Raw genomic sequence first — 21197 nt, 5'->3', positions numbered from 1 at the left:
AGCACAGTGGCATTTAATCCAAGCCTTTTACAATGGGATTGGAAATTCATCCAGAACAATTTCAGATTCTACTGCTAATGGTAGATTTATGAATCTAAACTTAGATGATGCAGGTCAGGTTATCGAAGAGATGGCAATTCACAATTCCCAATACGGGAATCCTTGAGGCTTTGCAAACAAAGGCAAACATAGTGTCGATTCTGCATCCTTTTTGCAAGCTCAATTAACTTCAATTAGCCAGAAATTAGATAATCTTAGTACTGCTATTCCGAATTCTATAGCTAATGTTTCTGCTGTTAATAATTCTAATGAAATTCTTTGTGAAAATTGTGGAATTGTAGGACATTGTGAGCAAGATTGTAGGAATTCCATGGAGCAAGTTAATGCCTTCCAAACCTATAGGCAAAATAACCCATACTCCAACACTTATAATTCTGGCCTCCGGAACCATCCATATCTTTCCTACCGGAGTACCAATGTGCAAAATCCTCCACCTCCACAAAAACCACAACAACAACCACCACCACAGCAAAAATATTACCATCCTAACTCTGGACAGAAAACCCAATCACAAACCCCTCCATCTTCTGACCCTGCTTTGTTAGAAATTAGAGTGATGCTATCAAATATGCAAAAGCATATGGAGAGTAGGGATGCCTAAATTGATTCTATCCTAGCTCATAATAAAATTATGGATAATCAAATTGCGCAGATTTTATCTACCATACAAACCCGTCAACAGGGAGTCCTACCATCGCAACCAATCCACCCTACGGATCATGCTAATGCATTTACTCTAAGGAGTGGTTCACACTATGATGGGCCTCCTATGCCCAAAGATGATGAACCTGTTACAACATAAATTGCTAATCCTGATTCCCTTATACCAAATGCTAATGTTACTAACCCTGTAGGGCTACAAGAGAAAACTAATTCTCCTAATGTTTCTTCCCAAGGTAAATCTCAGGACAAGGGTGGAGATGTGCAAGGCCCAGTCATCAAACTTCCATTCCCAAATAGACATTTGAATAGTAAGTTTGATAAGAAATTTGGTAAGTTTTTGGAGGTTATGAAAAATTTGCAGGTAACAGTTCCTTTCACTGATTTAATCACTCAGGTTCCTGCATATGCTAAATTTATGAAAGATATTTTGACTAGGAAAAGGGCCTTTGATGAGGTAGAAACTATAGCTTTTACAGAGGAATGTAGTGCTTTATTGCAAAATAAATCCCCTCCTAAATTAAAGGATCCTGGTAGTTTTTCTATCCCTTGTCATATTGGTAATGTCTTCATTGATAAAGCATTATGTGATTTGGGTGCTAGTGTTAGTGTATGCCATCGCCTGTGTGTTCTAAACTTAATATGGGTGATTTAAAAGTTACTGACATTACTTTACAGATAGAAGACCGTTCTGTTAAATACCCCTTAGGTATTCTAGAGGATGTCCCTGTTAGAGTTGGTAAATTTTTTACCCCTGTAAATTTTGTTGTTTTAGACATGGCTGAGGATACACAAATTCCCATTATCTTAGGTAGGCCTTTTCTCCACACCGCAGGAGGCATAATTGATGTGAAAAATGGAAAACTAACCCTTTCTGTTGGAGATGATAATATCACTTTTAATTTAGGGAAGGTTTTGAAAGGATCTATGCTAGAGGAAAATTGTTGTTTAATTGATGTGATTGATATAATGGATGATATTTGTGAAGAAAGCTTACCACAGGTTCTTGCAAGGGATCCCTTGGAGGAAGTTCTTTGTGGTGAGTTGACTACAGGTGACGCAAGTATTTGGAGCTGAGAGGTGGATGCCATAGAAAAAGCTCTTACTATTGAAGAACTAGATCCTATAGAGAGCAAGAAAGTAGTAAAATTAGTTCAGGAATCAAAACCTGCAGAGGTCAAGAAACCTGAACTAAAACCTCTCCCTTCTCATTTAAAATATGTTTTTCTTGATGAGCGGGAACTATACCCTGTGATCATTAGTACTGCACTTGATGACCCACAAACTTCCCAACTTCTAGAGGTTCTTCGAACCCACAAAAGGGCCATAGGGTACAGTATTGATGATCTCAAGGGTATTAGCCCTGATTAATACACAAGATACACTTAGAGGACAATTATAAGCCATGCATTCAATCCCAGAGGAGGTTGAACCCAATATGCAAGAAGTAGTCAAGAAAGAGGTTATGAAATTACTTGATGCATGTATTATCTATCCTATTTTTGACTCAAGGTGGGTAATTCATGTTCAAATGGTTCCAAAACAAGGTGGGATGACTGTGATAAAAAATAATAAAAATGAATTGATTCCCACTAGAACTGTTACAGGGTGGCGTATGTGCATTGATTATCGTAGATTAAATATCGCCACTAAGAAAGATCACTTCCCTCTCCCTTTTATTGATCAAATGCTTGAGAGGTTAGCTAATCATAAGTTCTTTTGTTTTTTGGATGGTTATTCGAGATTTTTCCAAGTTCCAATTCACCCTGAAGATCAGGAGAAAACTACATTTACATGACCTTATGATACTTTTGCATATCGTAGAATTCCCTTTGGTTTGTGTAATGCACCTGCTACCTTTCAACGTTGCATGATGAATATCTTTTCTAATTTCATAGTGTCTATCATGGAAGTTTTTATGGATGATTTTAGTGTGTATGGTTCTTCATTTGATGCATGTCTAGTTAATCTCACTAAAATTTTGAAAAGATGTGAAGAATGCAATTTGGTCTTAAATTGGGAAAAGTGTCACTTTATAGTGACTGAGGGAGTAGTTCTTCGTCATATTGTATCTGATAAGGGTACACAAGTAGATAAAGCCAAAGTTTCTGTGATTGAGCAATTGCCTCCACCGGTTAATGTAAATGGGGTTAGAAGCTTCTTAGGTCATGTGGGGTTTTATCGTCGCTTTATCAAAGATTTTTCTAAAATTGCTAAACCTCTAACTCAGCTTTTACTCAAGGATGCCCCATTTAATTTTACTGACGAATGTCTTGAGGCTTTTAACAGGATCAAGCAGGCTTTGATATCGGCACCTATCATATGTGCTCCCAATTGGGATCTTCCTTTCGAGATCATGTGTGATGCCAGTGATTTCGCATTAGGAACCGTGCTAGGACAGAGAAAGAACAAATTTTTGCATGCTATTTACTATACAAGTAAAACTTTGGATGAAGCCCAAATCAATTATGCCACTATGGAGAAGGAGTTTCTTGCTGTGATTTATGCTTTAGAAAAATTTAGATCATATCTAGTTGGTTCTAAAGTTATTGTTTTTACTGACCATGCAGCTTTGAAGTACTTAATAGCCAAGGCGGAATCAAAGCCTAGGCTCCTCCGTTGGGTTCTCTTGCTCCAAGATTTTGATGTGGAAATAAAGGACAAGAAAGGTGGAGAGAACGTCGTGGCAGACCACTTGTCACGAATCAGGTATGATGAGGGTAAGGATTTTCTTCCTATAGATGATCCTTTCTCTGATGACCACTTGTATGCAGTCGCAGAGCAACATCCTTAGTATGCCGATTTTGCAAATTATTTGGGGGGCGGTACTCAACCTCCCGACTTGTCCTACCAATAGAAAAAGAAATTCCTTTTTGATGTTAAACATTATTTTTGGGATGATCCTTTTTTGTTTCGTGAGTGTGCAGATGGATTATTTCGCAAGTGTGTTCCTGAATGGGAAGGTCATGGTGTTCTTACTAGATGCCACAACTCATCTTATGGAGGACATCATGGTCCCACCAAAACGGTGGCAATAATCAATGAGTCGGGTTTTTACTAGCCTACCATGTTAAAGGATGCTAACTCTTTTGTGCAGGCTTGTGACTCTTGCCAGAGGACTTGCAACATCTCGTGGCGGCTTGAGATGCCTCAAACAGGTATATTTTTTATGTTTGGGGTGTTGATTACATGGGACCTTTTCCTTCTTCAATGGGGAATCGTTATATACTTTTCGCTGTCGAATATGTATCCAAGTGGGTCGAAGCCATTGCCACACCCACCAATGATGTAAAGGTGGTCCATAAGCTTTTCAAGAAAACCATCTTTCCCAGATTTGGAGTACCTAGAGCAATAATTAGTGATGGAGGATCTCACTTTCATGAGCGGAAGTTAGATACCCTTCTCAAGAAATATGGTGTATACCATAGGACTGGTTTAGCCTACCATCCCCAAACTAGTGGCCAAGTTGAAGTTTCTAACCATGAGATCAAGGCCATTTCTAGAGTAGGTGTTAGCAAAATCTAGGAAAGATTGGAGTGATAAGTTGGACGTGATAGGAATGGTGTCCTTCGAACAAGTATATTATTCCGATAGAGGGTTCGGAATTATTAGAAAGCTAATTATTCAGTGAGGTCAAGTGATCGCAATGCCTAGTTGAAGGCCGCTTCCGATCAGTAATATTAATGTATAATTAATATTACAGCTTAATCTTGACTGAAACCTTTGGGTCACACCCAAGCAACTAACGATCCGATACGACGAATTAATCTGGAAGGAATTAATGATGCGCTCAAGTATTATGAACATAGACGTCGGATATCGAGCTAAGAGCGTTGAGACCGAGCATCGCAAGTCGAGTCGAATTAATAAATTGACGAGACGTAAAATAATCAGACGACACGACGTATTAGGCTAACACGCACTGCCGCAAGCTAGCCGCAAGCACCAAGCAGCTAGCTAGGGCTTGCGTACTTGCAAGGGAAGTTGCGAGCTGCTAGCAAGGCATGCTAGCCAGCCCGCATCGGCAGCCAAGCAGTGCACAACAGCCGAACGGGCTTACAGTGTGTGCTGGCTGGCCGAGGCCCAACAACGCATAAAGAAGCCTTGTGGGCTTGCGATGCGTGCTAGCAGGCAAAGCCGAGCAGCTCATTAGCAGCCTGCGTGGCTTGCGTGTGGTTACAAGGCCCAACCAAGTGAAGGAAGTCCTTGACCGGTTTTCCTTGGTGACCAAGGAGGTTGACCGGTCATGCCCTCTTATGATTGGTGGGTTTTGGTGTCTTGGGGAACAAGGAGGCCATGTGGTCCTCCTTGTGGTCTAGAGTTGATCGTTTACGGGCTTAGGCCGGACACGGGCCGGGCCTAAGCTGTAAAAATTGTCCAACGGGCCTTACAACGATGCCCTTACCCACCCTTTTAAACATAGTGAGCTGCCCACGGGCTAACGGGCTTGTTTACTCTTTTTTTTTCATTTATTAATATAGTATGTATAATCTGCTACTTTACAATAGGAAAAAGGAAAACACGACTTTGTAATGCACCCAACAAAGTGCAAACCTGTGAATGAAATGGAAGAATTGAATGAAAAAGAAAAAAGAACACTCATAACTCTTTGTTACTCATGTGCACCAAGCCATAATAAATTAATAAGTTTAACCTTGCAACATACATCAATTTAGAAATATAAATACGTAGTACTCTAATACATCAGTTTAAAACTTTAGAACCATAAAGTCCAACTCCAAAATACAATGATTAAGTGACCACCAAATTCACCATTTGATATCAATAAGCAATATTTCTTCAAATTCTAATACTCTATCTTTTGCCCCTTCCAATGATATGTCTGTGTTCTGAAATACACATTCTGCAAACACAAAAAAAACTTATAAACAACCTTTAGTGTAAAATGATTAATTCAATTTATTAAAGTAAGGATACTTACTTGTGATATCACTCAACATTAACACAATCTTGATCATTCACTCCAAAATCAGCTTCCTCTTCCTCATCGTCATAAGCTGATTCCCCATAACCAAAGAAAGTTGAAGAACCTTAATAAAAAAAAATTGAAGATTAGAATATTATTATAGGTATCTTATAGTATAATAAAAAGAATGGACCAATTATATTAAAAGTTAAATATTGTACCTAATTTAAGGCCCTTTGAACGCAACCAATCTTCATAACATGCAAGTACCTCAATGGTCTTCTCTCCTAGAGAGGCTCTCCATGGATTGATCAATTTTTTTTCCCATGCTAAAAGCATATTCAAAAGGTACAGTTGAGATGGGGATAGTCAAAATATCACGAGCCATAATTGCAAGGGTTGGATATCGAACCATACTCTTACTCCAATATGCCAGAACGTCACATTTCTCTATCACTTCAGGATTCTTCTCCTCCAAATATAGCTCTAGTTCACTCTTCATGTTATCTGCCTTCCTTTTCTTACTTAAAAATAATTTGTAGTCCAATAATTCATCCATTGAAACCCCACTTCCATTAACACTAGAAATATTACCCCTAGTTCCACTACTAGAGGCCTCGTTTGGAGAACTCCCAACATGCATATCTTTGTACTCATCAAACAAGTCAAACAAAGTAGAATTAACACGTTGAACCATATCTCTAGCATAAAGTTCCCCATACAACTTTTAGTAGCAATATTCTACCCTTTCTAACTTGAATCGAGGATCCAAAACAACAGCACATGAGAGAATAAGACTATAATCCGACCAATATTTATCAAATTTTTCTTGCATACACTTGGCCATTGAAGTCAAACTACCTGGGGATCCACTTGCAAATTCTATCAATTTTCTATGAACCCTCCATACACCATCAAAGTAAAGATTTGAAGTGGGATTATTTGAAGCTGAAAAACTATTTATCACATCATAAAATACTTTTAAAAATTCATGCAACTCACAAACTCTATCCCACTCATCTAATGTTAGAGAAAAAACTCTAATATCCTTATCTCGAGTAACCACATGCTCAATGACATCTCTAAAATAGATGAAACGATCAAGCATAAGAAAAGTAGAATTCCATATAATACAATTATCTCCTCACAACCTTTTGTTTGTTTTCATACCAAAACTTGTTTCAGCAACATTATAGAACTTTTTCTTCTTTGGTATGGAGTGCTTAAAGTGCTTTACTATATTTTTTATTTAAATGACAACTTCATCTATGCACTTCAGTCCTGCTTGCACAACAAGGTTAATGATATGACAAGCACACCGTAAATGAAAAAATTCACCACCATAGAACAAACAATTTTTCCTTTGAAGATGACCTTTAAGAGAAGCAATCATAGAATAATTATAAGATGCATTGTCTACTGTGAAACTGCAGATTTTATCATCTATTTTCCATTGCCCTAAGCACAATGCAACCTCATCAGCAAGAGAAACTTCGTCAAAAGGAGGAGTTAATGCGCCAAATTTAATTATTCTTTTCTGTAATTTCCAATTGGTGTCAATCCAATGGGCAGTTATACACATATATTCATCATTAGTATGCTCACTTCTCCAATTATCAGTAGTAAAGCATATTCGACCAGGAGCTTTGTGCAAATCATCCATGACAATTAATTTTTCATCATTGCAATATTTCAAAACATCTCTCTTTAATGTATGCCTACTAATCATATTAAATATAGGACACATGGTAGATGCTAAATACTGAAATCCAGGTTCCTCACAAGTAGAAAACTGATGTGCACCAGCAACAATATATATACAAACAGCTCTACGCACTTCCTCAAGATTGACATTAGGATCTTTTAAAGACATGTTACTTGTACCACCACTAGATGGAGTACCAGAAATGCAAAAGTTTCTAATATCATGATTAATTCGCTTAGGGCAATTATTTACGTGTCTTTGAAGATAAGACATACCACTATTATTATTAGCGGTAAAAATTGAAGAACAATAATTGCAAGTGGCTCTGATGCTCTTATCTTTCAAAACTTGCCTCTCCATATGCTGACATATAGATGACTTCAACTTCCTACCTCGAGAGTTGACCGGCACTCCACTCGTATTACACGGAATTTCATCCTCATCCTCCAGGTCTAAGTTAACAGGAGAATTTGGACTACTTGTAGCCATAGGTCCTATAAAATATGACATGTGAAAAAATATAAATATAACATTTAAAAGTCACTAACATAAGGAGGTCGGATTATAAACAGAGATTATAATATGATAATAATCTGAATTGATAGATGATAATACTCTGCATTTGAAAGACCTATGTGACAGAGTATGAGAATCAATTCATTTAAACCAAGTAAAAAGACCAAACTTTCTAGTATTGAAATGTGAAATCAGCCCAAATTGATAGAGAATACTAATATAGCTACTGCAAATCGGAACAATATAAATACATATTTCAAACCAAATTATAAATTTAAACCTAAACAAGATAACAAGAAATAAGAAGGAACTAGAAAAAAAAACCCAGAATATAACAAGGGTAAGACATACCTTAAGTGACGTTTGTAAAACTCGTGATTATTGAAGAAGATTGAAGATCTCAAATTTCACCCTTGAGCAAGAAGATAAGAGGAAGAGAGAAAAATAGAAGAGTGAGAAATAGAATTAGTGTAGTGGGTTTGTGTATAATGACGGCTGGGAAAGAGTTTAGGAGTTTAGAGTTTGTTTTTTATGAGTGTTATTTTTTATCATTTTCATTTATTAGAGTTATTTACTACTACAATATTTAATATCCAGAATGTTCTAAATTATATCTGCATAAAGAAATCTTAACGGGCCGGACGGGCTGGCCCGAAATAATTTTACGCTTGCCATATCTCGCCCGTTAATGCAAGCGGGCCGGGCTCAGCCCGCCCAAATAAATTTTTTTTAAAAAAACTACTTTCCAAGCCCGTTTATAAGTGGGCCGAATGGGCCGGGCCTAGCGGGTTTTCCCGTCCGTGATCAGCTCTATTGTGGTCCTCACCTAACCACTCCCATGTGTGTGCCAAGTGTTGTTTAATTATTTGCCTTGCAATTTAATTTAATTTAGAATTAAATTAATTTCTTATTTTTCTCACACACTATCATTTCTCCCACATGGAAAGATGATGAGAATTTTGGAGAGCCTTTGCCTAAAAATACCAACCTTAGGAGTTGGGATTATTCACTTGAGTAGGAACTCAATAAGGCATCTCCACTTGAGAGAAAATCTTTAAGTTCATATAATACTCGAGTAGTGTTTTGGTCCGACTCGGCTAAACTTCGAGTAAGAAACCAATCAGGTCAAGTTGCAGGTGGATACCGTAGGAGGTCTCTGCACTTGCAAGACTTGGCTTTGAAGTAAGAGCTTCAAGTGTGAGCGAAGCACGCGGCAAGGATAAGATCGTCTTTTATCTCCTTCTTGTTATTTATGTCATTTAGTTATATTAATTGTGAGCGGGTCTTGGGGTTGGGTTTTGTTCCGCGGTAAGTTAGACTTACCGAAACCCAACAGCGGTATAGGAGCCTTGCTCATTTATTTTTGTAACTAAAATTTTCAAGGTGTTTAAAATGGATTTAATTTCTGGTTGTTGTTGCTAATTAGATTAGTAGCTCGATTTTGTTAATTTAAATCTCGTTTTATTTAGAACTTTGGCTCTAGCACCCAGATTTTCGCCCAAGACTAGTGAATTTTGGTTGGAATCGATATTCTGGAAATATTTTGGTTCTTTCAGGGTTGCAAAAAAGCCAAATTCTGCCCAAAAATGCCTGTTTTGAGGGATTTTTCGTTTTGACGAAAATTTTTAAATCTTTTAAACCTTGAATCTTAATGGCATATTAATTGTGATTATGCATTTGGTTCTTTCCTTTATGCTTCTTCAATTTTAGACCACTTTTGAGCATAATTACTTGGTAGTAATTGGTGCTTAATAGTTGGCTCAAATTTTGACATAATTGCAAATAAATTGCTTTAAGTGTGAAAAGTTTGTATCTTGAGGCTCATAAGCACTAAAGATTCAATCTTTAATTATTTTAAGTGATTGGAACTTTGTGTTACTAAATTCCATGTATGTTTATTGAACCTTTTTCATTTAATCATTTATTAAGTTGATTGGAATCATAAAGTTTCTAACTTGTGATAGAATTTTAATTAATCTTCTTATTTAAAGATGTAATTTTTCAAGGATTCATAAGTTAAAGTTGGAATCTTTATTTGAATATTTGTGTTCATAGTTCCAACTCTCTTTTAATTTTGTCAAATCTCATTAATTAATTTATGTTTATTAAATTAATAGTGAGAAATAGCCCTTTCATTTTGTTGCATCAAGTTGAACCAAATTTTATTGAAGATTTGTTCTTGGAATTAATTTGGTTTTATGCACTTAAATGAATTAAATTAAGTTAGACTTGTTTTATTTTCATCTTTGCTCATTACATTAGTTCTAAAATTAATTAAGAATTAATTATATACGCCACACAAGATTGGGATAAAATCCCGAGGCAAGAGTACCCAAACCGAAGCACACAACCCACGCAAACCCTCAGCCAGCTGGGCTGCTCATGCAGCCCGCATGTGGCTCTCAAGGGCTGCGGGGTGGTGCCTCGGGGCATGCGGTGCTCGCGCAATGAGTGTGTGCGTGGCTAGTGCAGTTTGGTGTGGAAAGGGGATGTGAGAGAGAGTATCATGGTGCGGCAGCAGCATAGTAGCTGCAGCCTTAGCGCGCCGTGGTGTGCGGGCTGCCAGGCAGCACCCATCAGCTCCTCGGCATACATGATTGGAGCTGCTAGGCAGTGCCCAGCACACGCGTGCGTACGAGGGCCGGGGTTGCTAGCCTTGGCCAACCCAACACACTTTAGTTCTCTCGATTCTAATTTTGCGTTTTTCCGATTTAATTATGTTTATTTATTTTAATTAAACTTTGGAGGCTAGGCCTCGTGTTTTGAGCGGCACTTGCAAATTTTAAATTTAGCAAAATTTTGGGTTTACCGGCTTAATTAATTGGATTAATTAAGTTGGATGCGGAATTTAGTGGGAGCATCAATTTTAATTGCACTTAATCACATAATTGGTTAAACAACTTTGACCAGTTTTAATTAGGCACGTTAATCGGATTAACCACCTAAATTAGTTACTAGTTTACGCGTGTTTGTGCATTATTACTTGATTTATCGTTGTAAAATGCATAGGCCATTCACATATAGTGAATGGATGAATGGAATGTATATTCTCTCACAGGTTTTATAAAATGGCAACTAGTGGGGCCCGATTGGAATAGAAAATACGGACTGCGTTCTGTCATGTATTTTTGTAAATCTAAATACGGTCTGCGAACCGTTGAGTATTTTTGTACCTTAATATTTAGATTAGCCCTAATCGTAGATACTAGTAATTGCATTATTTTGGTTATGTCTTGAAGAGGGAGGTTCTTGGAAGACGAAGCCATGAAATTGCAAGAGAAGACCCTTCAAGATTTGAAGACTCAAGGGGTCATGCTAGTTGCCATAATGCATCATTTACTTATGTTTTCGATATATATTTATGCATATATATATATATATGAATAATATGTTAGATGCATGTCTAGGATTTTGAATGTTGTGATGATTAATTAAGTTTACTTAAATCAACCAACATAGAAACCCTAGGTCCCTAAAATATTGAGTAAAACTTGCCATTCCAAAATAACACTTACCGACCTAATGAGAGTTGTGATGGGCCACGCCAAACAGAGGCATCACTATTATTGCTAGGAACGTAAGGTATCTTAATGGGTTTGCCAAAGCAAGACATCACATACATGTTGGTTTTGGTTAGACTTAACGATATGAGTGATGGAGTCATAACATGTCATGGCAAAGGAGATAAATTTTTGAGAGAGCATTAGATGCGATGATTTATCTAAGCAGGAGTGGCTTGGAGCCATTAGAAAAGAGTTGCTTACCTTAGAGTAATAAGTTTTAAGACAAGCCAAAGTGTGCTTAATCACTCATTGATTCTTTGGATCTTGGAATCGCCTTATTCTCGCCAAATGGGGACAAATTTAATGCGTGGATAAGACGCTTAATAAGATTGAAAGTTTGCATGAATGCTTTTAAATTTCAAACTTATTATGTTATTTTCTTGATAAATGGTTATACTTTGCACTTATATTTGTAGAATCCTAAATAAAATTATATTGTTTTCAATAATTGGTAAAGGAAATCTTGGAGAATAATTCTCATAGAAAGGAAAGGCATTTCTAAAATACAATTCTCATAAATGACTTTTATAACTAAGTCCATAAGGACGGTTGGACATCATGTATTCAAAATACTAGGTAGTTTTGATAAACATGAAGTATTGAGTTGGAAACTCAAAATTGTCAATGCTTGACAACCAACATATCTTTTCACTTCATACACTAGTGAGTACAACTCATTGATGTATTAATTCAACTATGAATTAAAGGAAAAGATGGAACTTTGTTATACGGCGCACTAGATGCTTAATTATTCCTAACAAAGTATAAAAGTCAAAACACTTAAAGAAACGGTTCTTAAAGATTATGAGATGAAATATGATAAGAAATATAGGAAACAAGGAACAAAGAAAAGGAATAAGATTCCATTTCTACTAAAGAGTTCATGTTATTGTCTTCACAAGTATCAGATACTGCTTGAGTGTTCCACTTTGAAAGTGACCTCTAACCATTGAAGTAAAGCTAAGTTATTGTCTTACAAGCTTAGAATGAAGCAAGTGGTGCTACATCAGTTGTAAGGTTGTATGCTTTGTTTAAAAACCTTTTAAAGCTAAGGCTGGAATAAATAATGGTAATTATTAAGTTCCATAATCAGCAAATAATCCGTTTACACACGGAAAGACTCACATTCAAAGTAAAGTGCAATAGTTGCGAATTTATTTGAATGGCATGGTTATCTAAACCATGAGTCAAAATGCTTGATTATAAATAAACATCTCCCTAACATGAAAACTCAAAAGTTCAAATCATGGGCATGATTTGTGTTCCGAACATGTTTAGCAATGTCACATTAACAAGAACGTACTCAAGGCTATATTGGCTCTTGACAGTTGATCGATTCGGAATCATTCTACGACAAGCAAGTCTTACTTGTTAAAAACCGACAAAGTAAAGAGCTATTGTTCTTGATACAGACAATTGACTCCAAAAGCTAAAGGATATTCAATTACTTTAACGTTTCACAAGAATTTGAAAGAATACGGCTATATTCATCAAATGTGAACAAACTTGACTTTGAGTAGCTCAAAAGTTCAGTGAAGTATAGAATCGACTTGGCAAGATATCAAAAACATCTAGATTAGATCGAGCGATATTTTCTTGAGCCAAGTGTAACCATATGACGTGGGGAAAACTAGGTCGTTAAACTAATCATTCCTACGGTCAAACAAATTTATAATCACTCAACTACCTAAATACAAGTATAGAGGTAAGTCAAGGGTCGAACCACTAGGAACGGTTATGTTCAAGTATTTCTAATTTACGCCTAAGCTAGGTCGAAGTCTAAGGTGAAAGGTAGTGCTATTCTACTTCCTAAACCAAGCAAACAAATGAAACACTAGGGAGTGGGGATCAACATGCATTCATGATAATCAAGCTAATTAGGGAGTCAAGCAATCCAAGCAATGCAAAGACAAATAGTAGGAGCAATTAGGAGCATTCAACTAATCATCTTCATACTTTCTAACATAGATTTCTCTAGTGTTAAACAATAGGAAGAAACATAATCAAATACTCAACCAATTATGATCAAATCAATATCAAGTGGCCATGTCAATCAATTCAATCATGCAATCAATGCTAGCAATCATGGTTAGCTATTCCAATCAACTAAGCAACATGCAAACCTCTATGAATCAATTTAATCACAACACAAGAACTACTCAAATTCCCAAATCAATCTCAATCCATCAATCACACATGTTTACCCAAACCCTAGCAATTAAACTACTCAAGAAACATGATTAAATCTACTATCAACTATAGAGAACAAGAATCAACAAAATATCAAGAGCAATTACTCTAATCAAACATCAAATATAAAAATCAAACCAAACAAACATCAAATTAAACAAAGCAATTGAATGAGATAGAGTTTAGAAATGCTCATTGATAATTAGGAAGATCTCCAACACAATTGTCACACTTGCATCTTCAATCTCTCAATCACCATTGAAATTCTTCACTTTCTCTCTCTAAAACTACTCCTAAGCTAGTCTAATCTAGAGAGAGAAGCTCTCAACCTAAGAGAGAGAAAACTATCCTAAAACTAAAGAATTACATGAATGAAGAATAAAGGAAACCAAAAACTATTTAAACAAAAGGAGAAAAGAAGCTTTAAAATCGTAAAAGACCCGGAAACCCGCGCCCGCGGAGAACTCGGCCGCGCCCGCGGAGGAAGACGGAAACCCCGATAGCCGCGCCCGCGGCCCAAGCCCGCTCCCGCGGGGCCAAGGCCCGCGCCCTCAGGAGCCCTCGGGACAACCGCGGGTGCTTACTGCCCAAAAACGGCAGTTTTGGAGCTGCAGCAACCCCGCGCCCGCGGGTACTGTAGCCCGCGGCAGAATTTCAGGGCTAACTTCGGAAGGCTGTAACTCTCAATCTATGAATTGTATGAGGGCGTGAAACCTATCATTGGAAAGCTCTTTAAGTCTAGTTTCCAACCCAACTTGAATCACATCAATCCGAGTTGTAGAACTTGAGATATGGCTGAAACAATGAACAAAGGTCCTATTTGAAACTTTGCAATCCTTCGTTTTCCTTTGTTTCAAACTCAAATTCAATTCCAAAAAGTGCATATTGATGCTAGTGGGTGCTATTTTCAATTTCCATGCATATAGCCCGCGACGTACCTACAAAACAACACAAAGAAACGGAGAAGCGAGAGAAATAGTCGAGAAATGAATAAAATGATAAGAAAACCATTAAAAGCATGCATTTCTCTAAACCAACACAAAATAACACAAATCGAGCATTATTCTCTATAAACACGACACAAACGACTAAAAACGAACATAGAAATATAAAGAAAACATAGCCTAAAGGTGTCATAAATGGCACGGATCAAGTTCCCCCAAGCTAAACTTTTGCTCGTCTTCGAGCAAAACAAAATCCAACCCAAGGGAAAAATGATGACATTATTCAAGCAAAGAAAGAAACGAGAAAACTAGAGAAGATGGGAATATACACTAACTCACTTTCGTAGGAATCACGGTCAATTTTAGCAACTAAAGACAAGCCATTTAAACCCCTAGATCGCCCTAGAGGACGAGTGATGCTCTCGTAAGGGTATCCTAAGAGTTTACCCATAACTCTCATAATAATACAAACAAGGCAAAGCATGAAAAAGAAAGCAAAATACAAGAAAAGCAAACAAATGTTCATGAAAGGAATTTTGCAAATGTACAAGCACAAGTGAATGCAAATCTTTCTAAACAAGTAAGGGAGTGCACGATATAAGATACCTAAGGTTGATTGAAACATAAATATGCTAAGCATAGGAACTAGTTATCACACTCCACTTTCATCCCAAACGGTCTTACCGCGTTCCCCCTACTAATCTCATATCTCCCCTTAGTGAGCATCTCATAGATTCCGCGAAGGAACCGGAAAAAGATCAAATTTTTGGGCTACTCGACATCTTGACTTCGCATCCCCTTTCCTTAGGCAATGACCCATGATTCCCTCCCCCGAATAGTGACTCAACTTTCTAGGTCGAAAGGTCTTTCCTCAAGGTTGTAACGTAAGGCATAAAGGGTGAAGGTAGGCTAAAATTTTTAAAATTTGGCGGTTTTCCTAAAAAGTGAAGCAAAAGGGTGATCAATCCTTAACAACACGATCAAGAAATCACCAAACAAAAGCAACACCCCCAAGCTTATTTGAAGCTATACTCACAAGAAATATATACAAAAAGCGTAAACGCTTCTCCCCCAAGCTTAAATGAAGCATAGTCCTCAATGCTTAGAAGGAGAAAAGAATACATCAAAATATTTTTGAATTTTTACTTTTTTCAAATTTTTTTTTTCTTTTTTTTTTTACTTAAACTTGCAATGTCCTCGCCTTTTGCTAAATTCGGACGGCTTTTTCTATAATGCAATTTATTAGTCCATGCCTTTTATGATTAAGGACGGCTTTTACTCAAACACTTGCCATTATTCACAAAGAAGACTTAATCACAAACTAGCACTCATAAAAACCAAATTTCCAACTTATCCACCACAAACTCCATCATACATGATCAATTTGCTTCAAAAAAAACCAAGAACAGAAAGAAAATGAAACAAAAGGCCAAAGAACTAAAGATGTGGCTTGAAAAGACGGAAATAGGCTCAAATGGTTGCAAGAAGGCAAATGGAAACTCAAAAACAAATATAAAACAAACTAACCTAAAAATGAAAAATACCACCCCGAAAAAGGTGCCTTTGTCCTCCCTAGATAGCTCGGTCTCGGGTTTGAGAATCATACATCAAGCTTTATAGATTAGGCTTGCAAAGTCAAGGATCCATGCCGCTCATGCAAGAATATGATGAAAGCTTGAACAAATATAAATCTCACATGGTTGTCGCAAAAACTCACTAAGGTTGTCAAATCGAAGATAGGGAGCAACTACCAAACATGCCACAAACAAGTAGAATCCGGCTTCATGATCCCCCTAGTTCTAGACAACTACCTTAGCATGCTTTATCCTAGAATCAACCAAACGTAATCTCAAACCGTGCACACCACTACCATTTAGGAAGAAAAGCATTCAATTATACAAGTCCAAATGTTATTATGTCCAAAGCAAGAACAAAACAAAACACATTGCAAAATTGCCTTGATGGAAACAAAAATCTTTTTGGAGTTTTCAAAATATAAGAACATGGAAAAGCATATACAAAGGTGCATAGCATACATGAATCAACATCCCACCAAACATGATAGAATACCCTCCCCCAAGCTTGAATGAGACATTACACTCAAACATAAACCAAAAAATCCATGGGAAGGGAAAACAAGGAGATCAATCCAACAAACCAACATATGTCCAACAAGTCATCATTCACTAGAGAGAGAGCAAGGAAGGATATTACCGGATATTAGGTGGGTGTAAAAACCCGCAAATTACCCAATTTTACCCTTTCAAGGCTAACAACCTCTAGTATTGAATTTGCCTTCCTTATGCTAGCAAAAATAGGAGTCAACCTTCCTTGATTCTTGATCCGTATTGAAGCACCAAAGTATATCAAGTCATGTACCTAGCAAAAGGCACACAAACATTTCCATGATATAAAGTATATTCTAAAAATAAAAGAAAATGAAAGCAATAAAACACGGGTTACTTCCCGAGAAAGGCTTGCTTAGGGTCCAAGCTTGACCGCTCTAGAAAATAATAATTCAACGCACGCAAGAGCTTGTCAAATGCACTACTACACATTTCATATGACAGTAAGTATGCACATGACAAAATAAAGGCATGCAACAAGCTTAGTGCACACCTATGGAATTGAGAAGAAGTATGCCAAGAAGAAGGAGAGAAGGGAAAAACAAGAATATAAGAAAAAGGAAGAGAAATTAAAGAAAAAGAAGAAGGCATACTCCTCCCAACAAAATATTTTTGGTTGGAAATCCCACCATCATCCTCAAAAGTCATCAAATGAGGCACTTGGGGGACTAAAGGCTTTTCAAGAGGAGGGGATATGAGAAAAGAAGGTAATGACATGGGATAGGAGGGAGCAAGATCAAGCTTTCTTGAAAATGAGGTGTAAGGTGAAGGAATAGGAATTGGTTGCTCACTTACACCACTAACCATAGAAATACAAGTTCTCTCATCCAATGAACTCACATCCAAAGGGCTCTCCTCCAACTCATCATCATTTAAATTAAGCTCATTCTCAATCACATCCTCCTCATTAACTTCACACCCTAAATGAGCTCTCAAAAGCCGCAAATCATCATCAAGGTTCAAAGGAAGCTCATCAAAGGGTTGAGGGTCAAACTTGGGAGGTAGCTCAAAATAAACATGAGAAGTACAATCTCCCTTTAAAAAGGCCTTACCATTCTCAATGGTGGAAAATGTAGAAGAGAAAGGTTCATCAAAGTTGAAAGAGGAAGGCAAATTGTTTAACATTAGAGATAGGAGTTGGAGACTCAACTTCACCAAACACTTTACTCCCATCTTCATAATCATCAAAAGTAGGCTCTACCTCCTCAAACTTATCATATGGAACCTCTTCTTCATCAAAATCATCTAAGCTCAAGGCCTCACCCTCAAAGCAACCATGGTCATCATGAAAAGGAGATGGGGTGGAAGAAGGTTGGTTTCCAAGATTAAGGTATGGAAGAATGAAATCACAATCAAGGGAGGTGGGTGGGAGAATTGACTCACTAATTGGTTTGTCAACACTTAAAACCTCTTGGTCCTCATCACCCTCAAACATCCAATCTCCCATAGAGACTACTTCATCCTCCTCATCCTTACTCTCTTTCCTAACAACTTCTTCACGCTTCAAAAATTGCAATGTCCCATCCTTCATAACTTGAATTACCATTTCCTCAATATTAAGAGAAGCCAAAAATTTTAGTTTCTCTTCAACTCCCTCTAAAGGCTCAATGGAACAATATTCAAATTTAGAAGGAGGTTCAAAATGCAAACTCTTTTTAGGAACGTCCATCTCTACACCCTTTTCCTCACTCATAGGTTCTCTAACATCCTCCTTTCATACTTTGGAGCTCTCAAAACAATCATCGTCATCATTTTCCATATCTACCAATGTGGTAGAAACTTCATTTACATTCAATATTGATGACAATTGACTCTCCATCTCCTCATTCTTTCTAAAAACAACCTCATTACTCTCTTCCAACTTTTTCAACATTTCCATTTGGCTTCTTACAATCTCCAAATATCTCATCTCGTTTGGTTCCAAATTAGAATTCATCTCCAATTTTCTCAAAGAACCACCAATTTGATTATAAGAAGACTCAAAGGTAGGATCTAAAGACTGGAAAGATGAAGAGCATTGAGGAGCATCATGGGGGAAAGAATTATGTTCAAGCATGCAAGGATCAACATTAGAGGTATGAGTGGCATCATCAAATTGGGGAATGGGGGCACAAGTAGGCATGCAAGATTCATCATTCATGGAACATGGACCATAACAATCATCAATGGAAACATTTGAATAACCATGACCACGATCATAACTATCTCTAGCAAACCATACATAAAATTCCCAAGCATCATCGATTAACAATGCCCGAAATCTACCATTAAACATGCTTTCAACAATGTCTCTAGTTTGCTCATTCAAATTATGATAACAAATCTCGCAAGCCTCCCAAATATCCCAACCATGGTAACTAATGAAGTTGTCTAATCTATTAAAGTACACCCAAAATGGCTCATCCTCTAATTGAGGAAACGAGAAATTTTCCATTTTATACAAAACAAGCAAAAATCAAATAAAAGAAAAGTATACACAAAGACCTAGACTCAAGCAATTAAAAACACTCAAACATAGACACCGTTCCCCGGCAACGGCGCCATTTTGACGTGGGGAAAACTAGGTCGTTAAACTAATCATCCCTACGGTCAAACAAATTTATAATCACTCAACTACCTAAATACAAGTATAGAGGTAAGTCAAGGGTCGAACCACTAGGAACGGTTATGTTCAAGTATTTCTAATTTACGCCTAAGCTAGGTCGAAGTCTAAGGTGAAAGGTAGTGCTATTCTACTTCCTAAACCAAGCAAACAAATGAAACACTAGGGAGTGGGGATCAACATGCATTCATGATAATCAAGCTAATTAGGGAGTCAAGCAATCCAAGCAATGCAAAGACAAATAGTAGGAGCAATTAGGAGCATTCAACTAATCATCTTCATACTTTCTAACATAGATTTCTCTAGTGTTAAACAATAGGAAGAAACATAATCAAATACTCAACCAATTATGATCAAATCAATATCAAGTGGCCATGTCAATCAATTCAATCATGCAATCAATGCTAGCAATCATGGTTAGCTATTCCAATCAACTAAGCAACATGCAAACCTCTATGAATCAATTTAATCACAACACAAGAACTACTCAAATTCCCAAATCAATCTCAATCCATCAATCACACATGTTTACCCAAACCCTAGCAATTAAACTACTCAAGAAACATGATTAAATCTACTATCAACTATAGAGAACAAGAATCAACAAAATATCAAGAGCAATTACTCTAATCAAACATCAAATATAAAAATCAAACCAAACAAACATCAAATTAAACAAAGCAATTGAATGAGATAGAGTTTAGAAATGCTCATTGATAATTAGGAAGATCTCCAACACAATTGTCACACTTGCATCTTCAATCTCTCAATCACCATTGAAATTCTTCACTTTCTCTCTCTAAAACTACTCCTAAGCTAGTCTAATCTAGAGAGAGAAGCTCTCAACCTAAGAGAGAGAAAACTATCCTAAAACTAAAGAATTACATGAATGAAGAATAAAGGAAACCAAAAACTATTTAAACAAAAGGAGAAAAGAAGCTTTAAAATCGTAAAAGACCCGGAAACCCGCGCCCGCGGAGAACTCGGCCGCGCCCGCGGAGGAAGACGGAAACCCCGATAGCCGCGCCCGCGGCCCAAGCCCGCTCCCGCGGGGCCAAGGCCCGCGCCCTCAGGGAGCCCTCGGGACAACCGCGGGTGCTTACTGCCCAAAAAGGCAGTTTTGGAGCTGCAGCAACCCCGCGCCCGCGGGTACTGTAGCCCGCGGCAGAATTTCAGGGCTAACTTCGGAAGGCTGTAACTCTCAATCTATGAATTGTATGAGGGCGTGCAACCTATCATTGGAAAGCTCTTTAAGTCTAGTTTCCAACCCAACTTGAATCACATCAATCCGAGTTGTAGAACTTGAGATATGGCTGAAACAATGAACAAAGGTCCTATTTGAAACTTTGCAATCCTTCGTTTTCCTTTGTTTCAAACTCAAATTCAATTCCGAAAAGTGCATATTGATGCTAGTGGGTGCTATTTTCAATTTCCATGCATATATCCCGCGACGTACCTACAAAACAACACTAAGAAACGAAGAAGCGAGAGAAATAGTCGAGAAATGAATAAAATGATAAGAAAACCATTAAAAGCATGCATTTCTCTAAACCAACACAAAATAACACAAATCGAGCATTATTCTCTATAAACACGACACAAACGACTAAAAACGAGCATAGAAATATAAAGAAAGCATAGCCTAAAGGTGCCATAAATGGCACGGATCACCATATAATAGTTATGAATGGAAATTTTCATAAATAACTCCACAAGAACAGTATGTCTTCACGGAGACCTCGATGCCATTTGAAAATGACTCGAATGATGATGGATCACATCCTGTAGACACCTAATTTTGTCTCCGCAAAACCAAACCCAGTGATGAGTAACTTTCAGGTCATTTGATTATTCGAACAAAGTGAAAGTGTGAAAAGTCTTGTGATGCGGTTGTTTTTTATTAA

At 37.3% G+C, this 21197-nt stretch overlaps 1 protein-coding gene across 1 annotated transcript in view; it reads right to left on the bottom strand.

Annotated features, from left to right (window-relative positions):
* Nucleotides 1-6896: 6896 nt before the first annotated feature.
* The window catches only part of LOC145565184 (zinc finger BED domain-containing protein RICESLEEPER 1-like), a 50796-nt gene continuing 36495 nt past the window's right edge, over nucleotides 6897-21197 (bottom strand). The window contains exon 2 of the mRNA XM_081625264.1: nucleotides 6897-7846. Within this exon, the coding sequence (XP_081481390.1) occupies nucleotides 6897-7846 (950 nt within the window). The remainder of the gene's footprint in view (nucleotides 7847-21197) is intronic.

This window comes from Chenopodium album, chromosome 10 (assembly GCF_948465745.1).
Source record: "Chenopodium album chromosome 10, dcCheAlbu1.1, whole genome shotgun sequence".
NCBI classification, from domain to species: domain Eukaryota; kingdom Viridiplantae; phylum Streptophyta; class Magnoliopsida; order Caryophyllales; family Amaranthaceae; genus Chenopodium; species Chenopodium album.
The sequence above is the reverse complement of the archived record's forward strand: the minus strand, read 5'-3'. Positions and strand labels throughout refer to the sequence as shown.